General features: G+C 56.5%; 1 protein-coding gene across 2 annotated transcripts; it reads left to right on the forward strand.

Annotated features, from left to right (window-relative positions):
* Window positions 1–5042: 5042 nt before the first annotated feature.
* On the forward strand, window positions 5043–8885 carry DDIT4L (DNA damage inducible transcript 4 like). 2 transcript variants are annotated; one of them, XM_037508265.2, is made up of 3 exons: window positions 5043–5065; window positions 5458–5596; window positions 7041–8885. In XM_037508265.2, the coding sequence occupies exons 2-3, from the start codon at window positions 5506–5508 to the stop codon at window positions 7526–7528; spliced, it is 579 nt and encodes a 192-aa protein (XP_037364162.1). In that variant the 5' UTR covers window positions 5043–5065; window positions 5458–5505; the 3' UTR covers window positions 7529–8885. The 2 variants fall into 2 exon arrangements, with proteins under 2 accessions (XP_037364162.1, XP_037364163.1); XM_037508266.2 differs by lacking the exon at window positions 5043–5065 and having other exon boundaries at window positions 5446–5596.
* Window positions 8886–19497: the final 10612 nt, after the last annotated feature.

A 19497-nucleotide genomic window follows, 5' to 3' on the forward strand; every position in this document is an offset into this window, starting at 1 on the left:
CAATATAAAAAAAAAAAAAAAGACCAGGAGGCCTCCCTGGTGGTGCAAGGGGTTGAGCACCGCACTATGAAGCTGTCCGCAGCCTCTGCAGCACGAGTTCAATCCCCGGCCAGGGAGCTACCCTCATGGCGCAGCAGACCTCTCCTGCCGCGACCGCTGCTCCCCTCAGCAGTGTACTTCGGTCAGTCTGCCTGTTCTGTTCCCCCCTCTGTCTCTGGTGAATCCTCTCACCCTCCCGTGCATCTGGCCTGTACCCAGGTTCTTGTATAAATCAATAAATACACCTCCGCCCCGGGGCCTCCCCTGCAGCACAGCCCCCGGGAGACAGTTCTCAGTCAGCCCCTGTTTTATAGTAAGGACTCGATAAACCTTCGTGATGGAGTGATCCGACAGAGACGTTACAGCGCTCAGGCTGTCTTGCCACCTTCTTGAACACCGGCGCGTCCCGGATTCTGACTGCGACACTGTGACTCACCCGGGGATCTTTCTTAAAAACCAAATTCTGCTCCAGTAGGGCGAGGGCTGAGCTGTTGCGTTTCTTACAAGCTCTTAAGTGACACTCGTGCCCCTGTCCACGGACTGACCAACAGTCACGAGACCAAACCTTCCTTCGAGGCCGCACCCCGACTCGTCACACCAGCTGCATCCCTGGGGACAGGGACGGCTGTGTCCTCGCTGCCTTGGGGCCCATCCATGAGCACTCCTGCTGCCTTCCCAGAAAGCGCCCCCATGGCATTGGGGGCGCTTCCCAGGCAAAGCAGAAGCCAGAGTGACAGTCCCGACCTACACCGCAGCAGCATATGGCGACACACATGCAGCTCCTCCAGCCGCCCTCGGGACTGAGGTCGTAATTCCCATTCTGCAGGTAGGATGGAGGCCCAGGAATGTGAAATCCCTAAGGAAGTTTATCGGGGTGTGTCGTTGTTGGGGTAACGGAGCTCTCCCCACCACCCAAAGATAAAAGAATCCTTCTGGCTTGGCCATGCTTTTCAGATAATTGTTTTAAACCTTCAGGCTGCAGCTCACACTCTTCTAAAGAGGACTCCGGCTCCTCCGCCAGCGGCTGGGGGCTTCTCACAGTGAGCCACCTTCTCGCACCCCCGGGCCTGCGTCCTGGAGGTCTGGCCCCTCGCACACGCACGACAGGGCTGGGGGGAGCAGGTCCCCACAGCAGGGCCCTGGGCTGGGCGGCTCCACGGCCCTGCTCCTCTTCCTGCACCTGGAATTCCAGAGAAGTGGTCCGCGGTGGGGCCGGGACCGCTCGGCATCCGGGCCGGCATGCTCCCAATGGCTCCCGAATTCTCTGTGCGTGACTAGGGAAAGCAGAGATTCTGTGCGCTGAAAACACGAGTGCTCTGTGTTTCAAAGGTACTGAGACAGAGCATGGATTATGCAGAGAAAAAAACATGGAACTATTTTAAGCAATAAGTCACTATGGTGACCATTTCTCTGCTGGGATGTAGACAGGCAATCCTTCTGCCAGAAGATTCTCTCGGCTCCTGCCGGCAGGTGTTGCATAATACTGTGCCTTAGGGTTGGTTCTGTTTTTCAGGTGTTCCGGATAAAGCTCCATAGTACTTCACAGAAACTTCTTTATGCATCTATAAAATAGCACAAATTACATATTTAACAATTAAATGGGATCTCATTGGCCGGCGCACCCATCCAGATAGGAATAACGGTGAAATCTCTCGCCCAGAATGGAGCGTGTGAAACAATTGGGTGGCCAATGATTCTGTGTGTCTATAAACACTTTTTTGCAGAAAGCCATTTCCTGGACTAACAAAAGCAAGTTAAGAGGTATAATTCTGTCCTTCACACCAAAATAGCGTTTCCCCACATTTAGTTCTGAGGTGTCCTGGGGAGAGCTCCCTCCCGCTCGCCCATGCGGTTATGGAAGGACCATAGTAAAGACAAATCTTGCCCAATCAGGAGTAAGTATTTTCAGTTTTTCCTGCAAACAGGAAAAACCATCGACTTTGTTCTGCCTTAACAGTATTTTCCAGTTTCACGCAGCCCCTTTGGTGCTGACCCAGGGAGAGACACTGGCAGAGCAGGAGCAGCCATAATAATAATAACTCCCCCCCCACCCCGGCCGGGCCGGGCCCTGCCCCGCGACTTCCCACGCACCAGACTCCCAGATTGAGCGCGGCCGGGAAGGCTGGAGAGGGCGTGCTGTGCACATCTCGGATCTGTTCATGCAGAAGGAAACAGTCAGCACTGACTATGAGCGCTTACTCCTCACGGCAGCCCTGTGCACCCCTGAGGGCCTGGCGTGCTGTGGTGATCAGCTCCGGCTGCTGAGACCCCCCGAAGCCACTGTACAGATTTCCAAGCCCCTTTGTCTTTCCTCCCCACTCAGCCGATGAAAGGAAGCAAGCGACACGCCGCGCGCGAGTGTATTAACAGGAGAGCCAAGTGGCCATTTGTTGCCTCTGTTTCTTCTGTGTGAGAAGGCGCATGAGGAAGTCATAGCAATAAAAAGCCACGGTGTTTGCATGAAAGATCTCATCGATGATGTCAGTGGTTTGCAATAATTTATTGGTCTGTGAACAGCAAGCAAGATTTTTAACTCGCTAGATGTTCTCTTTCCCTGCAGTATTGTCCGCACAGGGCGCCTCGCAGGCTGTCCCCGCAGCGCCAGCGCGCAATGACCCGCCGGCAGCCGCCGCTCACCCTCCCCTCCCGCTGCGCTCTGCAGGCGGGAAGGCCGCTGGACCCACAACAGGGAGACCCCGAGGCTGAGTGAGTCACCTTGTGATGGGGCTGTTGTGGGGCCTGGCTTTCCCTGGCCCTTTTCTGTTTCCCTTTTAAAATTCAGCTCTGGGCCTCCCCCGGGGCGCAGCAGTTGAGCGCTGGGTTGCAAAGCTGCCCGCAGCCTCTGCAGCGCCGGTTCGATCCCCGGCCACTGGCAAGGGTCCTACATGGCGCGCAGACCTCTCCTGCCACACCCACTGCTCCCCTCAGCAGTGTACTTCAGTCCTTCTGCCTGCTCTGCTCCCCGCTCTGGCTCTGGAGAATTCTCTCACCCTCCCGCGCTTCTGACTGTGCCCAGTGATTGTATAAATAAATAAACAATAAATAAATCTTTTAAAAAATAAAATAAAATTCAGCTCTGAATTCCTGCTATGAGTGAGACCATCCAGTATTTTTCTTTTTCTTTCTGGCTTATTTCGCTGAGCATGATCCCTTCCAGCGCCATCCATGTTGCTGCAAATGGCATGTGTTTATCTTTTTTGAATGCTGAGTAATATTCCATGGTGTAGATGGACCCCATCTTCTTGACCCAGTCATCTATTTTTGGGCATTTGGGCTGTTTCCAAAGCTTAGCTATTGTAAATAGTGCTGCTATAAACATAGGGGTGCAGGTGCTCTTTGGAATGGATGCTTCTGTGTCCGTTGGGTAAATACCTAGGAGTGGAATTGCTGGATCCTATGGATCATAAGGGACCAGGAAAAAAGACTAATTATAATAAAGTAAAAATCAACAAGCAACAAGCAACTATAAACCAGAGACACACTGGGGAGGGGGGAGGAAGGATTAGGGTCAAAATAAGGGGGGTGGGAATTGTATGGGGACTATAACCAAGATGAAAATGCATACATGAAAAATGATGTAAAAATATATAAAATAAAATAAAATATTAAAAAGGTCAAAATAAATAAATAAAACGCAGCTCTGCTCTGCTGGCTGACCCTGCATAAAGGCAAGCAGGTGCTGACGGAAGGCCTGGGATCCCCCTCAGCGTAGACCCAGGAAGACAAGCCCCCTGCTCCCCGGGGCGCTCTGACATCAGTCCTCCCTCAGCCCAGAAATTCTTCAGAGCAAGGCCCATTCTGCAAAAAAGGAAGATATGCCTGGAATTCCTTCATATTGCGGCAAAACCGCAAAGGGCTTTGAAAACTTTAGGGAGCTGGGTGAGGTGACGGAGCCGCCCGGAAGGGGCAGAGGCCCTCTGGCCCCCGGACACTGAGGCCCCGGGTTCTGCCTCGACCCCGGGAGGGGCGACCGGACGTCTGTTTCGCCTGTAAGTTCCCGCTCCTGCTCACCCCAGTAACTGGGGGGCAGGAAGGAGACCGCCCCTCACTGCAGCGCCAGACACCTGCGCATGGGGACCCAGGCCCGGCCCTGAGCCCTCCGGCCACTCCAGCTGCCCTTTCCCTGCCGCCAGGGGCTCATTTATTTGCCACTGGCCACTGCTGAGGGGACGCCGGCCCCGGCACCCACCGCCAGCCTGCCCGGCCCGGCCCCCAGCCCGCAGGCGGGGTCTGCCTGGAGGGGCCACCAAGGGGCCCCCTGAGGCCTTCCTGGGGCTGTCCCTGCGCTGGCCACGAGCGCACCCTGCCCTTCTTCTCCTGAGGGCTTCGGCCTGGACGGCTGCGCCCACCCTGCAGCGCCCTCGAGGCTCGGGCCAGGCCCTGAGCAGCAGGAGCACCTGCTTGTGGGGCTCCTCCTGCGCAGCCGGGCCAGGGCCCCCGCGAGCCGGCGCTGCGCGCGCCCCAGGAGAGGCGACCCTGGCCCTGCCGCCCCGGCTCTGCCCAGGACCCGACCCGGCTGCGCCCAGCCGCTGGGCTCCAGTCCCCGGAGGCGGGCGCGCCCCTCGGAGCCCCGGCCGGCCGGAGTCTCGCGGAGCCCGTCTCCGCTCCGGGCTCCGGGCCAGCGCCTCGGGGAGCCCCCGCGCTGGGGTCCCGGCCCCGTGAGACCTTCCAGGTGCTGCGGGCCGGCTGGGGCGGGCGGGAGGTCGGGCCGGGTGCCCAGGAGGCCGCAGAGGCCGGGGCGGCCCCTCCCGGGCGCGGGGCGGGCCTGGAGGGGCCAGGAGGACCCCAGGCTGCGCGGAGGGGAGAGGAGGGGCGCGTCGGCTTCGGGGCCCACGGCGGGCCCTGGAGGGGCGGGGCGCACCCCGGGACGGCAGGTGCAGCCCCGCCCCGCCCGCCCCGCCCCTGCCCAGCGGCCGCGGGGTCGGGTGAACCGCGGGGCGGCGCCGGCCGGGCGGGCCGGGCCTATAAAGCCGGGCGGCCTCGGGGAGCCGCGGCGGGAGGGAGCTGCGCGCCCCTGGACCCTGCGGTGAGCCGGCCGGGGCGCCCGCGCGGGGGAGGGCATGGGCGGCGCGGGATGGGGGCGCTGGGGTGCTCTCCGGGGGCACGCGGGGGGCGGGGGGCCGCGGGGGTTGGGGGGCTGCTCTCCGGATGCGCTCAGGGAGGCGGCTGGGGTGCGCTCCGCTCCGGGGCGCGCAGGCGGGGGGCGCGCAGGCGGGGGGCGCTGCAAGTCCAGTGGCTACCGGCGCGGGCTTTGAGGGGACCCACCGTGGGTTCGTGGGTTCGGAGAGGGACCCTCGAGGAAGGCCCCGACTCTGTAACGCAGTCGCAGGGCTGGTCCCTCCCTTGGGATAGCAGCGCCCTGGAACCGAGCGCTCACTCGGGGCCGCACCCCTGGGGGTGCACATCTTTCCTCCCCAGCCCCCTTCAGGCACCGAGACCCAGCCCTGCAAGTGACCAGCAAGGACCATGGTGGCCAGCGGCGGTGCCAGCAGCAAGGCCCAGGCCCGCGCTCTGGAGGCCCAGGACGGCGGCTTCCCCGCCGGCGGCCTGCTCGGGGGTGAGTCTCTAGCTTTTTCTGTCCATGACGAAAGTTAGACCCCCAAGCGCCCTGTGGAGGCTGCTCTCCGCCAGCGGGCTCTTGGCACTGACTGCCCAGGTGCGCCCCTGGTTGTGAAGCCACAGTAGGTTCCAGTAGGTTCTGAGTGTGCCCCTCAGGAAACCACACTGCCCCTCCCGGCCCCAGGGAGACACGGCGCTGCTCTCTGTGGCTGGAGGCGCGCTTTGCCTGGAGACCCACGCAGTGTCCGTGTCTTTCCCACAACCCGAGGACGTGGAGGTCCCTCCCTGTTGCTTCTGTGAGTCCATGTTCCTGTTCATTGCTGAGTAATATTCTATTTGAGGCTAAACCCACAATCCCGTTTTTCATGCCCGAAATAAACAACGTTAAAACAGCAGTGATGCCTGCGAGTTTAAGCTGTGGTTCCTGTGAGCTGGGTCGGGCCACCAAGGAGCTGTGTGGGCTCAAGCTGCGTCAGGCCATTGGCTGCATCTCGAGCGGGGGAGGCTGATGACCTCATTCTCCGGCCAAGGCTGTGAAGTTCTCTATCTTAGCCCTTGACAAAATATGGAGCCTTATAATTTGGAGCGCGCCTGTTTGTTTAGTTGTGTAACAGGATGAGCTGAGTGTGTGCGTGATGTGGAGAGGGACGTCCGGGAGCCAGTGAAAGCAAGGCCGGAGGGCGGAGGCTGTGCCGGGGAGGCTGTGGGTGGCCGCCTGCCAAGGGAGAGGATGATCTGGAAGGTAGGGACCAGGCAGAGCTATCTCTTTCCCTTGAGCAAATCTAATTTTGTTTTCCTGGGACTGTTCTGCTTGACTTGGCTACAAAAACTGCCCAGCCAGTTATAAATACCCTCCGGGAGCCTCCAGGGCCTTTTCTTTGAGCAGTTTTTAAGCTAAAAGGTTGAAGCTAAAATTGGGATTTACAGACCCTTCCAGGACAGACTTGCAAAGACACAACTTTGATAGATATTTACTATAATCAAGTTCGTCTTATGCCCATCACTTACGAACAACAGCGAACATTCTGTCTTCCGAAATAATAAATAGTTCCAGAAGTGCTGCGTGTTCTCTGTAAAACAAAATTAGAAAACCCCTGTGAGCAAGGGACGGGACGAGAGAGCAGCAAGAACCACTGGTGTCTAGGAGACCCGTACGTGGGTTTCATGCATGATCTCTGAAATGCTGTGTGTGTTTACGTAGAACATGGAAGGAAAAGCCGGTCTACCCGCTCGCCCTCTCCCAGCACCTTAGCTTCAGAGATGACCGCTCAGGCGCGGGGGACTCGCTCTGCTGCGGGTGAACAGCCAGGTGGGGTCAGCCAGCCCCCGAACCAGGGTGAGAGCAGATGCAGGTGGCGGGAGCTGCCCGGTGCCGTGTCTTGTGTTTTTCCTGCTCCTGGATTTGGGGGTTGGTTTTTCATCTTCAACTCCCCTCTCTGTAGATTGTGACTGCTGGGATCACGTCGCCCCCGAGCCCAGCCTGGGCCAGGCGGTGTCCGAGGCGCCCGCCTGCCAGGGTTTGGCTCGGATGCTGGAGAACTGTCTGTCGGAAGCGAAGAGAACCAGGCTGGGCTGCTCCCGAGTGCTGGTGCCCCGGGCGCTGACGCAGAGGGTGGCCCGGGACGTGCTGCGGCTGGCCTCCCCCGAGCCCTACGGCCTGCGCGGCTGCGTGCTGCAGGTGCACCTGGACGCCGCGGACGTGTGCAGGCCTCTGGCCAGGGTGGCGTGCGACCCCAGCGTGGTGCCCACCTTCGAGCTCACGCTCGTGCTCAAGCAGGACAGCTGCCCCTGGGCCAGCCTGCGGGACCTGCTCCTCGGCGGCCGCTGCTCCTCGGGCCTCAGGCGGACTCTGATCCTGAGCCCGGGCTTTCGGCTGGTCAAGAGGAAGCTGTACTCCTTGGTGGGGACCACGGTCATCGAAGAGAGCTGAGAAGGGGGTGTTTTGAGCGGAGCTGGCCTCGGCCGCGGCTCAGGTCGTCTGCACACGTCCAGTTCACCTGCGCCTGGGTCTGCCGCCACGGTCCCAGCGGCGGGGCTGGTTCTGGGGCTTCTCGGGAAGGACCCCAGACTGCGGCACCCGCACACCCCGCGCTGTTTACAAAAGGGGATGAAACGTGGCAGGAAAAGAACAGTCCTCCCGGTTTTGTTGCTGAGCCCACCCAGCTTCCGGGCGCCTGCGTGCAGGTCCACGCCGTGTGCTTCCGTCCATTTTCCTGAGGCTCCTTCACATTTTCAGAGAGACCCTTTCAGGCAAAGACTCTGCCTGAACGATGCTGAGCTCCCAGCCCGTGGGGATAGAAGTGACTCTGCACCCTCTTCCCCGTCCCGCAGTACAGAGGGGCAAAGCTGGGGGCCCCATGTTAGTAACCGCAGCCTGATGTTAAATAATTTCATGGTACAATATAAGCCTTTCTCGTTGTCAAGTATTGAATGTTATTTTTCAGCTAGAAAAGTGGAAAGTGTTGGACGGCTTCTTCGGGGTCACTTCCACCTGGTGAATGTTGGATTTGAAGGGGCGGGGAGGGGGGCCGTCCCTTCTCGTCACCTCCTGATAATCTCACTGCAGCATGGCCGGTGCCTCCCCCAGGCGGACGTGCCGCGGTGTTCTCACCCCGCCTCACCTGGGCGCCAGCGTAGGTCTTCCAGGGAGAAGCCGCACACCGCCACTTGGATTAAGACAGGCCCTTTCACAGAGTCTGCTCTGGCTGTGGGGTCTGGTTGTGGAGCGGGTCGGAAGTGAGGGCCGCGGCCGGGTCTCCCCACCCAGCTCTCTGGCACCTCGGATGCCCGTGCCTGCAGGACAGCAGCCGTGTTTGTCTCACTCAGCTCTGAGATGGTTACTTCGTGGAGAGAGACGTGGCCTCCACGCCAGTGTTCAGTTCAGCACGACAGTCGCACATAAGGGGTACAGATAAGGGGACCCCAAGGCTGGGGCTGCCGGGACAGAGTCTACACCTGGGGTTGCTCAGGCAGAGGGGGTGTGACTCTGCCCTAAAATGGCACCATTGGGATCAGCAAGTGTTCCAGATAGCTGGAGGTCTTCCAGGGCTGGGAAAGCTACCACAGAGCCCGTGTCTACAGGACGGGGCCAAGATGGACCAGCCGTGCTTTGCACGTAGGTGACGTCCAGGGCTCCCAGGATGGCGTGACCCTGTGGGCGGGCACCGCCCCCAACAGCTGTCCTGGCTCTCGTCTGTGATACCACGTCGTGGAGAGTCAAAGCAGTGTTCCTATTCAAGGAAATTAAAGGTTGTCTATTTTTTACAATAAAGCATCATATATTTTCGCTCTCTCACCTTCTGTCTTTGCTGAGTCTGTACAGTAATCAGCCTAAAACATCTTGGGCAATACCTGAGGAAGGCTGACGAGCCGATTATTTTTCTCCTTTGGCCAAAGGCTCCTGTACCTTCATCGTCAGGTGCCAGTTGCATCTAGTGTTTCTGCTATTGTCTCGATAAAGTGATTTGCTTCATGGTTTTTCAGAGATGATAATAATTCCTACAGGAAGGCTTTAATAACTGGAGCTCCTTTGGCAGGGGAGGGAGGGGGGTACACTTAACAGCCGGCTGCTCCCTCCTGGGGCTCTGAATCAGAGGTCAGGTGAGTCCTGGAATCTGTCTGACACTTCCCAGGAGGGTGGCCCCACCTTGCTGCTCTGTGCCCCTCAGGCCACGCCTGGGTAGCCGACTTCCCTGCATTCTAGATACCACAGCTGCTCAGGTAAAGGCCCCGGGCCTGCGTCATGTCACCAGCTCCCCAGCAAGAACAGCAACGCCCTAGCTGGACAAAGCACTGCCACGGCACATCAACCCTACCACCCCCGCGGCTTACCGAGGACCGGCGGCCCCCAGCCTGATGAAAGGTGTGCAGGGCAGAATCGGCCGGCCCGTCACAGACAGGAGCAAGAGCGTGACAGGAGCAACAAGCACATCCCAGATGGATGCATCCTGGCCCGCCTGCTCTGCCTTCACCCCTCTGCGGAGGCCCTGCCCCAGCCAGCTCCGCACCACTAGAGGCCTCCCCTGCGTGTTCAGTGGACTGTGGGAGCGGAGTTGCAGGAAGAAGCCTCCTGGGCTCTGGGCTGGAACGCGTGGCTTCGTCCCCGCTAACTAGCCAGAGCGTCCTTGTCTGGAGAAGGCCTGACCGGCCCTGCCTGGGCCTGCGCGGGGGGCCGAGAAGGTGCACACCAGCACCGGGGCCTGCTCCGCCGCACGGAGCATCCACGCCGCTCGCAAGCAAGGCCTTCGGTCTGGAGCCCAGCCGCGCCGGGGGACGGCCCCGTCTTGCCTGCTCCCAGAAGGTTGAGCACACGGACCTCGGATCGGCTCCCTGAACCCTAAACTATGTGTCGTGTGTGTGCGTGTGTGTGCATGTGTGCCTACTATGCTGTGCGAAGATCTGGCGTGCTCCCCACGACCCTAAGATCCGGGACTCAGAGCTACTGAGCGCCAGCGTCTATTCAGTGACCAGAGCGCGCCTTCGGCCAGCTAAGCACTCACGTCACCTGCCTGGAGGGGTTAAGAGCTCAGCGCATCTTAATCATCGCTCGGAGTCGCCTCTGAGGTGAGGTGTCCGGGGCGCGCCTTGTCAGGGTCTGGGTGTCCCCAGCTGGCCCCCTCCCGCTGCTGTTGGGAATGAGGGGACCCTAGGCCCTGTGCCTCCCCCAGGGCCAGCTCTGCATGGAGCTGGGCCCTCTGGCCAGCTGAGGCCAGCAGCTGGGCCACTTCCCTTGCTCAGATCTCAAAGCACCTTTGCGAACACAGACAGGAAATCCAGGCACCCCCACAGGAGCTGCTGCTGCCCTCCCATGACCGGCAGGCGCGTGTGGGCCAGCAAGGGACCCCCCGGGCCGTGGCAACCACGGCCTCCCGCCGCCAACTCCATCCCGGCCCTGCAGAAAGACGTGTCCAAGAGGCGTGTTCAAGACTCTCCCCCCGTCTTTCCAGGCCTCACTGGTCCTGTGTGAAGGCAGATCTCACTACCCCTCAGTGAGACAAAACAGAATCGGCTTTGTTCAAAATAAAAAGGTGATTAAAAAACAAAACAAAAAGTCTAGTCAGGGTTTGTGAGTATTAAGAAAAGAAAATAAAGTTGTTTTTGCAAAAGCTACAGCTGTTGGCCCTGGGTCCGTGTGGGAGGCTGTTTCTAAATATAATGTAAGCGGATCGCCTTGGGGTGTCACGTAGCGGCACTGCCCTGAAGCCAGAAACAGGGAATTCTCAGTGGAAATGTGATATTAGCTTCTGTAAATATGCCTGCTGAATAGTAAGTAAAACATTCATTTCTGAGATTCATATGCGGTAAGAAAGTATAAAATAAATTGAGGTGAAATTGAGATGAAAAGGAAACTACCTTTTTTAAAAGTGAAAAATTCATCTTAAGATGTTTTCTTGCTTAAAAATGCCCAGAAGGACCTAACACAAAAGCTACCCTCTTTGTTTCTGTTATTTTAGAAATGAATTTGAATTCTACTGAAAACTTGTAGAAAACAAAAATATATATATTTATTTTGAAAATTTATTTATTTATACAAGAACTGGGGTGCAGGCCAGATGCACAGGAAGGTGAGAGGACTCCCCAGAGACAGAGTGGGGAGCAGGACAGGCAGATCCACTGAAACGCACTGCTGAGGGGAGCAGCGGGGAGACAGGAGAGGTCTGCTGCGCCATGTGGGTCACTCCCTGTGGGTCACTCCCTGGCCGGGGATCAAACTCAGGCCCCAGTGGCTGGTGATAGCTTCATAGTGCTGAGACTTAACCCCTGCGCCACCAGGGAGACCCGAAAACAAATATATTTTGAGAGGGTGCCAAGATTTCCTAACAAAGAAGAACATGCTACTTACAGACCCCTAAATATCTGTTCCTAATGTATTTCCAGCTCTCTTTTAAAGAAATTCTGACATGGCTCCTCCTCTGTGGGTTGCAAGTGTTTTGAATAAGAGCAACCTAACCTTCAAATGCCAGCCGCCTGGCCCCCGGCCTTGTTTTCTCCCCCATGAATATCTGGGAGCTCTGCTGTCCGGGGCGGTGAGAGAAGCGCCCGTGTCGGGGGCCGGGGAGGAGCTGGAGCACTAACGCTGCCGCCTGCACATCGGCAGTCGAGTCAGAATTCACCCACCGCAGTGAGTCAAAGGCAGAAGTGACAGTTTGTGGAGAATGATGGTAACAGGAGGAAGCAGGTGCCCTGGAGAACATGGGAGTTTCCTGCGGTTGAATAAAGACCAGAATGAGGTAACTGGCTGTTAGAAAGAGCCCGCATGCAACATCACGGGCTTCTCAGGTTACCTCCTGATCAACGAATTCAATGAAATCTTTAGGTTAAAAAAATTAGTGAAACTATCATTTTTTTCTCTTCTTTGTACTTTCCATATGAAGTCAGTCACAGCGAGCGTTCAGAATCGTGGTGAACGAGTCGGGGCTAAGAGCCTAGATTCTGTTTGCATGTTCCTTCTCTACCGAGTTTTGAAATTGAACTTTTGACTTCTGAGAAATCTTTTTTGTACAGTAAGAAACATAGTGCTGCTTCCTTTAGGGTTCAGATTCACCTGAAAACTGGTCATCTATAACATCACTAAACTATCACTTCCACAGGCCCTGTCTGTCCTCAGCCTCTGCAGCCTGGGGTCAATCCCCAGGCAGGGAGCTACCCACATGGCATGGCAGACCTCTCCCGTCTCCCCGCTGCTCCCCTCAGCAGTGGGTTTCAGTGGATCCGCCTGTTCTGTCCCCACCCTGTCTCTGGTGACTCCCCTCACCCCCCCCCCCGCACCTCAGCTCTTGTGTGCATAAATACATAAATCTTTTTTTTGAAAAAAAGGTGCGGCATGGGGCCGCTTGTGGGACACCCCAGAGTGAGCCTGGGGTGGGGTGTGTCTGCAGAACAACCAGGGGCACACTGTGCACCCCCTGCTGACAGCGAGAACCACCTCTTCAGGAGCATCGGGGTCGCTGGTTTTGCCAAAGGGCCTGCCCGAGTCTGCCTCTTAGGGCCGGGGAAGGGCGAGCAAGCCTGCTGAGCTGCGCTCTGCGTGTTCTGAGCGTCGCCAGCCTCCTGCGGTGGCCTCAGGCTTGTGTGTCTGGTGGGTATTGTCTTGAAAGCAGAACACTGTAAGCCTCCTGTTCTTTCACGGAATCGACTGGTAGCATTCAGTGCCAGTGAGTAGATTGCAGCAAAAATCCGCAGTGTGGGAGGCTGGGCCCTCAGGCCGACGTGGCCCGTTTGTGGCGCTGCCCGTTTGCAAGGCTGAGGGAACTTTCTGGTGGGTCTCGGCGACCTCCCAGGAGCGTGTTCACCATGCTGACTAATGAAGTGTGTTCCCACTTGGCAGATACATGTGCTCTGACCGATCCATACAAGCAGTTGGTGCTGTCGGGAACCAGGCTTGGGTAGAGGCTCAGCGCGGTGCACTGCGAGCTCAAGGTCGCGGCCCAGCGCACAGAGCTGAGCCCTGGCCGCAGACCCACCTGGAGGGGCCCTGCAGGAGCTGTGCCTGCCTGCTGTGGTGTGACCTCAAGGGAGATCACTCCCCGGGACATCGCTAAGGCTATTAAAACATCCTTTTCAAGCTATGTATTTGAAATATGTATCTGTACGTATTTCAGCCAAAATAGCATATGGATTGCAACAGATTGAATTGGGGAGCAGAGGTGAAGACCTAGCTGTCCTGGACCAGGCACAACAAATTCAAAAATGCAGAACAACCTCACCTTTCCGACCGAACTGTTGTTTTATTTTCAGGAAAAAATATTATTTACATTAACATGTAATTTTTTTAAGATTTATTTTTATTTATTTATGCATAGAAGAACTGGGGTGCAGGCCAGAGGTTGGGGGGATTGAGCGGATTCACCAGAGACAGAGTGGGGAGCAGAACAGGCAGATCTACTGAAATCCACTGCTGAGGGGAGCAGCGGGGAGACAGGAGAGGTCTGCTGCGCCCTGTGGGTAGCTCCCTGGCCGGGCATGGAACTCAGGGCAGTGGCTGGTGATAGATTCACAGTGCTGAGACCTAACCCCTGTGCCACAGGGGAGGTCCTGGTTTTTTATTTGAGAATTTTCAACGAATTAATATTATCCAATTTCTCAGCTTTAATTTCTAAAATGGTGAATATGGATAAATATGATACACAAGCAAAAGCACTTTGGGGACCCTGGGGAACTTCTTACAGTGCAAGGTACTCCTGAGACCAACTAGCTCAAAGCTGCCGGCTTAGATGCCTCGGCCCAGTCAAATCTTTAAACACAAGGGGACAAAGCGGTTGTTCCACCCACCCTGAGCCCAGTCCTGGCCCAGCCCCCTCCCCAGTCTCTTGCTGTGTTCCTCCTCCACGGCCCTTCGGGACACACGGTCACCTCACCCGCCAGCAGGCAAAACTGGAGCCAGAAATACCCGCGGCGGTAGGAAGAGAAAGTGGAATGCAAACCCACAAGCCAAAATGGGAGTTCTCGCAAATTCCTGCTTCACAGAAACCCCCCTTGAAATGACCGAGGGAGACAAGTGAAGTACAGCGGGGCTGGCGGTCTCGTGTCTAGGGCTGGTCCACGCAGAGAAAAGGAGGCAGCAAAGAGCCCCTGTCTGACCCCGTCCCTGCTTTGGGGGATGAGGCAGTCACAGAGCTGCTCCCCGGGACTCGGCAGACCCCACACCCCACGGGCACGTGGCGGGCGGGCGGAGACCCCTCAGCCCCAGCTGCAGAGCTGCAAGGGGGCGAGGTGGTTATTCAGGGGCGTCTGGCATCCTTCAAGCAGACACCTTGGAAAGTGGCCCTTGACGGCGGCTGGCGAGCGTGTGCAGCGGTGGCTGTGGACATGGCAGCGGGGTCCACACCGCAGGGTGACCTCACAGCAGCCCTGCTGGGGTCATCAAGCCACTCCCTGGGAGTGGTCAGATGCTTGGGGGTGAGGCGAGGCGGGGCTGGGGTTCTGTTTGCCCGGGGCTAGGAGCCGGAGGTAACAGGAGGCTTCTGGCAGTGGGGGGCTCCCTGGCCTGCTCCCTGCAGCTGCAGTGCCAAGTAAGGCGCTCATTCCCTGGATGGTGAGTGAAAAGAAAATGATCTAAAATATTGACATTTTGGAGGAGGCAAAAAAAAAACCAAAAAAAAAAAAAAAAAAAAAAACGGGGAGATAAGAGGAAACCTGACAAGTCCCCTGGGCAGACACAGGAAGCATCAGATCCCCTTCCAGCAGCCGCTGGCAGGAAGGCCGGCTCCCCAGCGGCCAAGTCCTCGGTTCCCAGCCATTCCGTTCTGGGGGGAGCGCTGGAGCCTCGCGGACCGCAGCACCCCTCCGGGGCTGAAGAGGCGGCGTTGCTCGATGCCCCGCCAGCAGGCGTGCACATCAGATAAGGCCGCGTTCCGGATCCTGGGGTGAAACATAATGAAACACTAACTTAACATACGCTAAAAACACACCAGCTGCTCGTGAAGTTCATGCAGCAACGTATGCAGCAGGCAGAGCAATTGCAGTTTGACAAGTGCCCTCCGAGAGGTTGAAACTAGTGTGTGTGTGTGTGTGTGTGTGTGTGTGTGTGTATAAATCTATCTATAGATAGATAGATGATAGATAGACAGATAGACAGACAGGTAGATAGACAGACAGACATATCTAGGCTTCGGGAAACTAGACTTTGGGGGAAAAAACCAGGAACAATCCTCTATACAAAATGCGCCTTTATGGATACACAGAAAGCACACTAGCGCCTGCAGCCTGACGGCTGGGGTAGTTGTGTTTGTCTGTCACAGCAGCACAGGCAACTGGGTCGTAGAGAATTATTTTTCACCGACCATTTGGCCAAAACCATGGTAATTCACTATCCACAACTCTGGGTCACCCAGACAGAGCCTGTCCTTCCCAGGGGCCTGGATTTAACCCTCTTGCCTCTTCTCACGCCTCCCGCACTCACCAGGGACTCCTGGAGATGGACGCGTCCCCCGGGGCAGCGGAGTCTGCCGGGGTCACAGCGCCGCCTGCCCCGGTGGAAAGCTCTGCCCTGCGGACCTCCGGCCAGCCCGCTGCGCTCCCTGCACTGATCACGCGTATTTGGAAACTGCTTTTACCAGAATCACTTCCACACCATAAAAATACCAGCTCTGGCCTCCTCAGCTCTTCAGAAAAGACAATGAACAGTCCCGGGACAGGCGGGCCAGGCGGGCGGTGGCACTCGGGCCGGGAGCAGGCCGAGCACGCCGCGTCCTGCAGCAACAGGGCGCTAACAATTCGTTTCTTTTTTTAATGTCAATGACTGTCTTTTTCTCTTTCATTTTTTTTATTTTATATATGTTTGACCCGACCCCCCACCTTCCTCCGTCCTAGGACAGCTCTGTGAAACCCGACAAGAGCCTTGTCTGGGCGCGGCGGGCAGTGCTTGTGGGTAAGTAACGCCCTGGGCCTTGGGGGACGTCGGAAGCCGCTGAGTCCTCACTGCCCCTGACGGCACGGGGAGGGTAGCTCGCAACCCAGTAAGAGGTGTTTTCGGGAATTTTCTGTGGCCGCCCTGCTGGCCTGGTCATCTCTGCTGCCCAGTGTTTCACGCCTGCAGGCGCAGGTGAGGGGACACTGGACACTCGGTGTGAGACGTAGCTCCTCTCTCTCCATCTTCTTATGCCGCTCCTGCTGCCTTTCCCTGGAAAGCAACCTCTGAAATAGCACAGGGAGGAAACTTGGCCCCAGTATCACAGACGTGTCCACACAGAGAAAAGCACCACACAAACCATCTCATAAAGCCGGAGGAGAAGCAGGCCTAGCGGGCCCAAAGCAGCGGCGTGGACGCTCGTCCCGGGACCAGGTCCCTGACAGCCCCCACTGCACGGAAACTCGGTCCCTTATTCTGAACTCGCAGAGGAGTTAGCAAGGGTGTGGGCTAAAAAGCAGCCTCAAGATGCAAGACAGGGCCTCCCCGGTGGCGCAGCGGTTGAGCGCTGAGTTGCAAGCTGTCCGCAGCCTCTGCAGCGCCGCCAGTTCGATCTCCGGCTGCCGGTGAGGGTCCCCCATGGCGCGCAGACCTCTCCTGCCGCCCGCTGCTCCCCTCAGCAGTGTCCTTCGGTCCTTCTGCCTGCTCTGCTCCCCGCTCTGGCTCTGGTGAATCCTCTCACCCTCCCGCGCTTCTGACTGTACCCAGTGCTTGTATAAATAAATAAATAAATAAACAAACAAATAAATAAATAAATAAATCTTAAAAAAAAAAAAGATGCAAGACAGCCTGACGATTTTCTGGCAGATCTTGAAGGCCAGTCAGACGCGTTCTGGGGGTTTTGTGAAGCTCCCGGAGTGTGTAACCGGCAGGGACAGGCGAAGGGGGCGCCTGTGGACTCGTCCATTTATGTCTTGTGGGCTGCCCTGCTGTTTGTTTTCTCAGCTATTTTTATTAATAATGAGCAAAACAAAAACAGAGTGAGTCACAAGCGTGAAATGAGCATTTGGGGCTCTGGCCGTGGCCCAGGAGGCGACACAGAGCCAGGACCAGGACGCCAGGCGCACTCGGGACCAGGAAGGGGGACCTGGGGGGCCCACCCCGACTCTGCCCAGCCAAGGGGCTGGGGCTTAGAACCCCCTCACCCAGACCCCCTGGAAGGTGGAGAGACCCGGCCTGTGGGGTCAAAGCTGGTTTCACTACCTGTGCCAGCACTTTGTAGCAACGTAGGCCTCCGTTTCCTCCTCCGCGCAGAAGAAAAAGTAGAACTTCCCTTGCAGGTATTTCGGTAAAATTTCAGAGATGAAACGTGTGAGGAAACTGGTTCAGAGTGGACCTTCCCACAATGACAGGTGGTGTTTCCGTCAGGAGGAGGCCGGGATCATGCCACGTGGTGTGTAATGTGTGTCCCAGTGAGGAAGACCCGAGAGGCCACCCTGGCAGCAGGTGCACCAGCCCCAGGGGCACCAGAGCCCCAGGGGGTCAGAGGGTGTTTCCTCAGGCCTGTGGGGCTAAGAACCCATAACCTCGAGGGGGTGAGAGAAGGGAGCTCAGAGCCAGGTGTGGCGGCCCCAGAATGTCAGCACATTATGATGGGCCTGCACAGGGGTTGTCCGTTTCCCTGCAGGGATGTGCATTTGCGAGGGTGGTGGTGCTGTCTCTAGCCTGCCCAGTGGAGCCCATAGTGGACACTTGGCATGGTTGTTATCTAGACAACCACCTAGTCTTTTTTTTTTTAAGATTTATTTTATTTATTTACACATACAAGAGCTGGGGTGCTGGCCAGAGGTGCGGGGGCTGAGAGGATTCACCAGAGACAGAGTGGGGAGCAGAACAGGAAGATCCACTGAAATGCACTGCTGAGGGGAGCAGCAGGGAGACAGGAGGGGTCTGCCGCGCCATGTGGGTTGCTCCCTGGCTGGGAATCAAACTCAGGCCACAGTGGCTGGGGATAGCGTCAGAGTGCTGAGACTTAACCCCTGTGCCACCAGGAGGCCCCAACCACTTTATCTTGTACCAATTTCTGAACCAGAGACAAACTACTGCTTACGAAAAGCAAAGACACTCTCCTCCTCTGGGTAGTCCAGATGAAAAGCCGATGATGAGAAAGTGTGGAATGGAGGTTTTATGGAATAATATGAATGAATTAAGCCAGAAGCAAGTGCTATTTTTTTCAGATCTGGAACCTCAGCTCACTGCATTGTTCTGTAAAATAGTCACTAAAAGTTACCGAGTGATTTAAATGGCTGTACAGAAAATTTGCAAACAAAAATGATGTTCCATCAAAATTAATTGCCTTTTATTTCCCCAAACTTGTTCTTAAAGTATTCAATTAAAATTTGAAAACAGGGCCTTCCCAGTGGCGCAGCGGGGCGAGCACAGCGCCGTGAAGCTCTCCGCAGCCTCTACAGTTCCATCCTGGCCGGCTGGCGCGGGTCCCGCATGGCGCGCAGACCTCTCCTGCCGCCCGCTGCTCCCCTCAGCAGTGTCCTTCGATCCCTCTGCCTGCTCTGCTCCCCGCTCTGGCTCTGGTGAATTCTCTCACCCTCCCGCGCTTCTGACTGTGCCTGGGGCTTGTATAAATAAATAAATAAAAATAAATCTTTTTTTTTTTAAAAAAAAAAAAGTGTTTCTAGCAAGAAAAGACCTATTGAAGTTTCAGTGAACTTGAGTAACCAGTGGATGATGCATTAACTGGGCTTATCTTTGGAAAGCAGGTGCATTGTCCTGCATTTAAAACAGGCAATACACTGGCTGCAGAAACTATCTCACTTTACTCCTCAAAACATGATTTTTAAAGAACATTCTCTAGGGCCTCCCCTGGTGGCGCAGCGGTTGAGCGCTGGGCTGTGAAGCTGCCTGCAGCTTCTGTAGTGCCTGATCGATCCCCGGCCACTGGCGAGGGTCCCACATGGCGCGCAGACCTCTCCTGCCGCCCGCTGCTCCCTCAGCAGTGTGTTTCATCAGTCTGCCTGTTCTGCTCCCCGCTGTGTCTCTGGTGAATCCTCTCACCCTCCCTCGCCTCTGGCCTGTACCCCAGTTCTTGTATAAATAAAAAAATCTTTAAAAAAAAAATTAAAACATTGTGCAGAAAATGATGCTCACTTAGCACACTTGAAATGGAGAGAGTTACACTTTTTTCAGGGCTGTGCTTCCAGTGCATCTTGCACACTTTGTACTCAGCAAAAAGACCACAGTGCACTGTAAAAACACGTAAAACATTCAGATGTCAATGACATTTAAAGTGTCTCTGACTTGCAGTGCTACTGTATTCAAATGTATCCCGCCAACAAAGTTAACACTGCCGCCAAGTCTACTTAATACAAATGAAACTGGATTCCGAGTCCCGGGAAGGGGACTCTCCGAACTGCCCGCGCTTGGCGCCTGCAGAAATCAGGGGGACTGAGTCTCAGCGGCCCCAGCCCCGGCATCCTGAGTCAGTTTGGAGACCTGTGGCCTTCAGAAGTGGGTTCTTGGGCGCCCGCTGAGGA

The sequence above is a fragment of the Talpa occidentalis genome, unplaced genomic scaffold, assembly GCF_014898055.3.
Source record: "Talpa occidentalis isolate TD23 unplaced genomic scaffold, MPIMG_talOcc4v2.1 talOcc4.13, whole genome shotgun sequence".
Lineage (NCBI taxonomy): Eukaryota > Metazoa > Chordata > Mammalia > Eulipotyphla > Talpidae > Talpa > Talpa occidentalis.